This window comes from Nanorana parkeri, unplaced genomic scaffold (genome assembly GCF_000935625.1).
Source record: "Nanorana parkeri isolate BGI_ZX_2015 unplaced genomic scaffold, ASM93562v1 scaffold117, whole genome shotgun sequence".
In the NCBI taxonomy this organism is placed as follows: Eukaryota; Metazoa; Chordata; class Amphibia; order Anura; family Dicroglossidae; genus Nanorana; species Nanorana parkeri.
This window is the reverse complement of record NW_017306385.1, coordinates 1,510,332-1,516,186: the sequence shown is the minus strand read 5'-3', so window position 1 is coordinate 1,516,186 and position 5,855 is coordinate 1,510,332. Positions and strand designations below refer to the sequence as shown.

Below are 5,855 nucleotides of genomic sequence, written 5' to 3'. Positions count from 1 at the left end.
TGCCGATGGCCGGTAGCTCCGCCCAACTGTTTACATCTGTCTGGCACCTATCAGAGTCGTCCCGCAGGTCCCGGGCAAATAAAAAAAATGGGAGGAGCAAGCAGTGATGTCATGGCTGGCTCTGCCCAGTTGTTGTCGTCGTTTAATGACAGGCAAGCGTCCTCAAACAACCTGAGGATGCTGGGCTGCCATTGAATGACAACAACTGAGCGAAGGCTGGCTTCGCCCAGTTGTTTATATTTGCAGGGAGAATGGTCTGCTTCGGCAGACCGTTCTTGCCGCTTTGGCTGAGACTTCGGGTCTTCCGAGCCGAAGCATATGCCTTCGCCCAGCTGAGCTGCTCGGCTGACTTCGGCTGCTTTAGGGCTAGAGTGAATAACCCGTACAGGAGCCCTTCGGTTTGGCTGAACCGGAGGGCTCCGGCAGCCGAAGTGAGCCACAGGATTAGCTGATGCTTCGGCTTAATCCTTCGGCTACTTTGTGAATAACCCCTAAATGATAAAAGTGCATGTGCAGCAATTGTATACGGAATTTGTTTCCTATAAAAGAAATAACGAGAAATAATTATAAGCTCATCAACAACTGTGAACAGGTGACTTATCCTCCGGCTAATAGCTTAACTCCACTTTTAGACCATGTTCCATGTTACAAGTTACCTACATGTAACCTGAGCCATGTTAACATCCACCATCTTCCACCCCCCAAACTGCCCCTCTAACCTGAATCATGGGATTCTTCTTCCCAAAGGCCCCTGCCATTTTTTTTTTTATTTGGCGCAGATGTGCAAGATCTATGAATGGAGAGACTACTGAGGCAGAGGGACTCGAAGTTCTCCATGAAGTACGCTGATGTCACCGCACCTGTAGTCCACTGATACTTCCTCCAGTCCTATAACTAATTGTGCATTACCACTGTATGGACTGGAGATAGGAGGAATAGTCTGCAGGAGCCAGGGCATTGCAGCTGTGATCCACCGAGCACCCTTGCAATGCTTTGTCCGCTCACATGCAAATAAATAAATAAATGCACATTTTTTCTTTTATTAATCTGTTTGCATTTATTTAGTTATTCATGTATTTTTTTTTACTTTAAAGGCTGGACTATGCCTTTTACAGCCCATGTTCCATGCAATCTATAGTCAAAAATTGTAACTAAACAGAAAACAAAATGCACCAATGTTAGTTATAAGGAAGAACTCCGGCCAACATTTTTATTAACGCTTGCAGTGGGGCTACTCCGTCACGGCAAGGGTTAACTGCTAATTTTCATCTAGGGAGGAAAATAACAAAGCTATAGTCACTGCAAAGTTATTTAAAAATTAAATAAATCCATTTTTTTTAGACTTTGTGCCATTGTAAAATACGTCACTAAAAAAAAAAAATCCCCCCCCCCCCAAAAAAAAACAGGCAATCAAACAAATAAAAACAAAAAAGGAACTATTACTGTTAAAAAGTAGATATAAAAAACAACAACATAAAAGCTAAGGGGAGGCAGGAATAATTAGAACTGATTAAGGTTAATGATTAACGAGGGATACTAAGGGGTTAAATAAGAAAACAGTTTTTTTTAAATCTCTGCTTCTAATATGTGAGGTTGCTTTAACTGACTTCATATGTAGACCAAAGATCCCTCCTTTGATCGGCTGTGAATAAACCAGAGAGGTTACAATGTAACAATAATAATATTGCTACATTGTAACTCTTCTTGACACAGTAGACTCTGTTCTGTGATTGTCAACTTTTACGGCTTGTTCTCACCAATTACAGTGCGTTCCAGCCCAAGTAGCTGCTGGAATGCACTGTACCACTAAACTCCCCCCTGCGTTCTGGGTCAGGAGAGGGCAGTGCATTCAAGTCAATGGCCCTGCAGCCACTTCCTCCGCCGGCCCCCGCCCACAGTGCGATTGCCCGCACCAGAATGCATAGCACAACAATGCCTGTGCCTCGGTCCAGTGTAATCGCAAAAAATACTGCATGCACTATTTTTTGCAATCACACTGGACCGGAACGCAGACTTTTTTATGCCACGCATTCTGATGCGGGAGATCGCACTGCGGGCGGGGAGTGGGGCGTGGCTGCTGGGCCATTTACTTGAATGCATCGCCATGCCCCCTCCTGCCCCAGAACGCAGAGGGGAGTTTAGTGTGCGATACAGTGTGTTCTAACAGCTAACCGTGCTGGAACGCACTGTAATTGGAGTGAACAAGCCCTTAGACAGGAGAGATAAAAGCTGCTCCTGTGACACAAAACAAGTACAAGATTTTTTCCCCTCCCCCAATGTTAATTAAAGCACTTACCTTAAATGATGTATCTTAATCCGATCTTCTTCTTCTTTTCTGTCGTTTTCATCTGTCCCTCCATTGGTGCTGCAGGTCTCCGATCCAGCGCTGACTCCTCTGTCCTTGCTGGCACTTCCTGTCCCACGGGGTCTGCATGCGGGTGCACGCGTTCATAGACTTACCTTGCGTCTCTCCTCGTCTCCCGGCCGAAATGTGAACTGCGCATGCGTCCACCCCAAGATGCTTTGCGGCCGCCCGAGAATTTTCAAATTTACGGACGGGAGCGCGCGGAGAAGACACTACACCCGGTACCGGGTGTTCGCATTGGACGGGTCTTTTCTGCCCGTGCGTGCCCGCTAGGGGGCGCGCGCGAGCAGAAAAAAAAATGCCGTCTGGCGACGGCAACCCGCGAATGCGACAGTGCCGTCCGTCCGTTTTTCTACTACGGGCGGACGGCAACTGGTTAAACCGCTTTTAATGCGTTTTTGTTTTTACACTTTTTGCATATATCTACTGCTTGCAAGCAGTAGATATATGCAAAAACACTGGAGGGTTTAATAACCCTTTAAGCTGAATGCTGCAGTGAGATTTTTTTTTTTTTTTTAACCAGCTGGGGATCCATATTCCAGAACTGAGGACGCATGGCTTCTATGACAGAAATTCTGTCACAGAAGCTGCAGTTAGTGACTGCTGAGACAGGTGGCGCTGTCTCAGTAATCACACAGAGCAGACGAAGACGTCGTTCTTCGTCTGCTCAATGGGCTCTATGGTAAGCTCCTATGGGGGATCGTAACGGGTCACAGTCCCGCAGAGGAACGGGGGACCCAGAAAACCTCGGTGGGGGGGCAGACACTATCGCCGATGTCGCCGCCGCTCGATTTAATACAAGCGATCTACTTAGATTGCTTGTATTAAACGAACAGCGGCTCCCACTGTACATTCAGCTCTGCTTGTCAGGAGCAGGGCTGAATGTACAAAAAGAAACTACTCGCCCGGCGCCCGAAACTGCATGTCCCGTGTGTCGGGCGATAGGTATTCCCTCCATAAGACGCAGGCACATTTTCCCCCTCCTTTTGGGGGACAAAAAGTGCGTCTTATGGAGCGAAAAATACGGTATATAAATCTTGCACACCTGCACTGTATCTAGACATCTTTGTGCTTACTCATACCACTTATTATATTAATCAGGGATAGTATAATGAATGATTCCAGGGTTGAACAACATTTTGAGAATAGGAGCTGTTGTGCCATCACCATATAATAATTAAAATGAGCTGCCCTGCCCCAGTTTGTACTGTATATGTAAATAATGTGGGGCCCCATATCATTTTGTGTGTGTGGTAACATTTTTACTGATATGAACATTAAGATGTTTTAAATAGTGTATGGTGGAGGTACACAAGTTCTTACACTATGTTAAGTTCTGTATGATTGTCACATCAACTCGACAAATCTGCGGGCACATTGTTTCAAGGTAGGTTATTTGGCTCCTGTCTAAATTGGCCCTTGTATGCATGTGAGATAGGGACCTCAGTTTGTAAGCTCCTGGATGGCAGGGACTGATGTGAATGTGCAGTATGTAAAGCGCTGCATAAATTGTCGGCGTTATATACGCTCAATGGCCGCTTTATTAGGTACACCTCTTCAACTGCTCGTTATCACAAATATCTAATCAGCCAATCACATGACAGTAACTCAACACATTTAGGCATGTAGACGTTGTCAAGATAGTCTGCTGAAGTTCAAACCAAGCATCAGAATGGGTAAAAAATGTGATTTAAGGGACTTTGAATGTGGCATGGTTGTTGGGCTGGTCTGAGTATTTCAGCAACTGCTGATCTACTGGGATTTTCACACACAACCATCTCTCGGGTTTACAGAGAATGGTCCGAAAAAGAGAAAATATCCAGTGAGCGGCAGCTCTCTGGGCAAGAATACCTTGTTGATGTCAGAGGTCAGAGGAGAATGGCCAAACTGGTTTAAGCTGTAACAGTAACTCAAATAACCACTCGTTACATCCGAAGTTTGCAGAATACCATCTCGGAACACACAACACGTAGAACCTTGAAGCAGATGGGCTACAGCCACAGAAGACCACACCAGGTGCCACTCCTGCCAGCTAAGAACAGGAAACTGAGGGCTCACCAAAATTGTAAAAGATTGGAAAAACCTTGCCAGGTCTGATGAGACTCGATTTCTGTTGTGACATTCAGATGGTCAGGTCAGAATTTGATGTAAACAACATGAAAGCATGGATCCTTCCTGCCTTGTATCAACGGTTCAGGCCGGTCGAGCTTCGCATTATGGATGTGCAGCCGACAAATCTGCAGCAACTGTGTGAAGCTATCATGTCAGTATGGACAAAACTCACTAAGGAATGTTTCCATCACCTTGTTGAATCTATGCCATGAGGAATTAAAGCAGTTCTGAAGACGAAAGGGGTTCAAACCAGTACTAGCAAGGTGTACCTAATAAAGTGGCCAGTGACTGTAAATACCTGTAATAAATAATTATAATTGAACTTTTGGGATTGTCCACATTTGCCGGATTCATGAATCAAGTCTCTCACATCTACTCAGGATGTCTATCACTGTCTGTAGACGGACCATGAGACCCTGTTTTATTTGTATTCCATGTTTTGTGCTTCTTATTTAGGCACTTTCTGTGACTGTGGAAGGTACCGCCGAGCGGTTGGACAGCTGGACCTGAAAGTCACCCATCTCAAGTCATCTTTAAAGTTTGTAAAGAACGGTGAGCTTACCGAAAGCCAGTCTGTATATGTTAAACATGGGCCAGCTTTTCAGCACTGTCAGATAAAAAGGGTGATCTGAAAAGCAGCAAATATAGGTTCAGGTGGACTTCATGATAGCAACTTTTAATTAATCGGTTCAAAGAGCAAATTACATTTGCATTGTATTAGTTCACCCTAGTTCATCATTTACTGCCCTTTTGTAGTTTAAGGAATTCCACGCTGAGAGAATCGGGAACACAGGGTGACCTTTTTAGAAAGAGGTTAGTTAGTTAGTCTCTTTCAGTAAAGGCTTTCCTCACTAGTTCCAGTCCATAAAATCTGCACCAGTGGCTGCCTCACAGCTCCCTGGCTATTTGCTCCTTTTCTACCCCATTTTGGCCCTCTCTGATCCTCTCGCCCAAATCATCCAGCCCAGCTGATAAACAGAGGGTCAGTTGCGGGTATAGTAGTGTGGATGTAAAGTCAAGACTTACCAGCAGGACACAGGGTGGATAAGAGACAACTGCCAGTCACCTAGTCACCCCCCTAACCTCAAGTTGCCCATCTGTCCCTTCCATTACCACGTTTCAAGATGGTCACTCAGTCTCAGTGCATCATGTGATGTGACATCAGTTGTGCGCTTTTCAATATCAGTCAACAGACCACCAGTCATCGGACAGGCATTTCTAACAAGGAAAAGCAAAGCCCTAATCCTCTACCAATATGGCCACCTGCACACAAAGACACAGTGCAGAATAAAACATCTAATAAAAACTCTGTAGAGACTTATTTGATTAGAGAAGATGGATGGGGGGGGGGGGGGGGGGTGGCCCCTCTGATTCCGCG

General features: G+C 45.4%; 1 protein-coding gene across 1 annotated transcript in view; it reads left to right on the top strand.

Annotated features, from left to right (window-relative positions):
- COLEC10 (collectin subfamily member 10) overlaps window positions 1–5,855 on the top strand; it is a 45,901-nt gene that overhangs the window by 39,402 nt on the left and 644 nt on the right. The window contains exon 6 of the mRNA XM_018553343.1: window positions 4,934–5,029. Within this exon, the coding sequence (XP_018408845.1) occupies window positions 4,934–5,029 (96 nt within the window). The remainder of the gene's footprint in view (window positions 1–4,933; window positions 5,030–5,855) is intronic.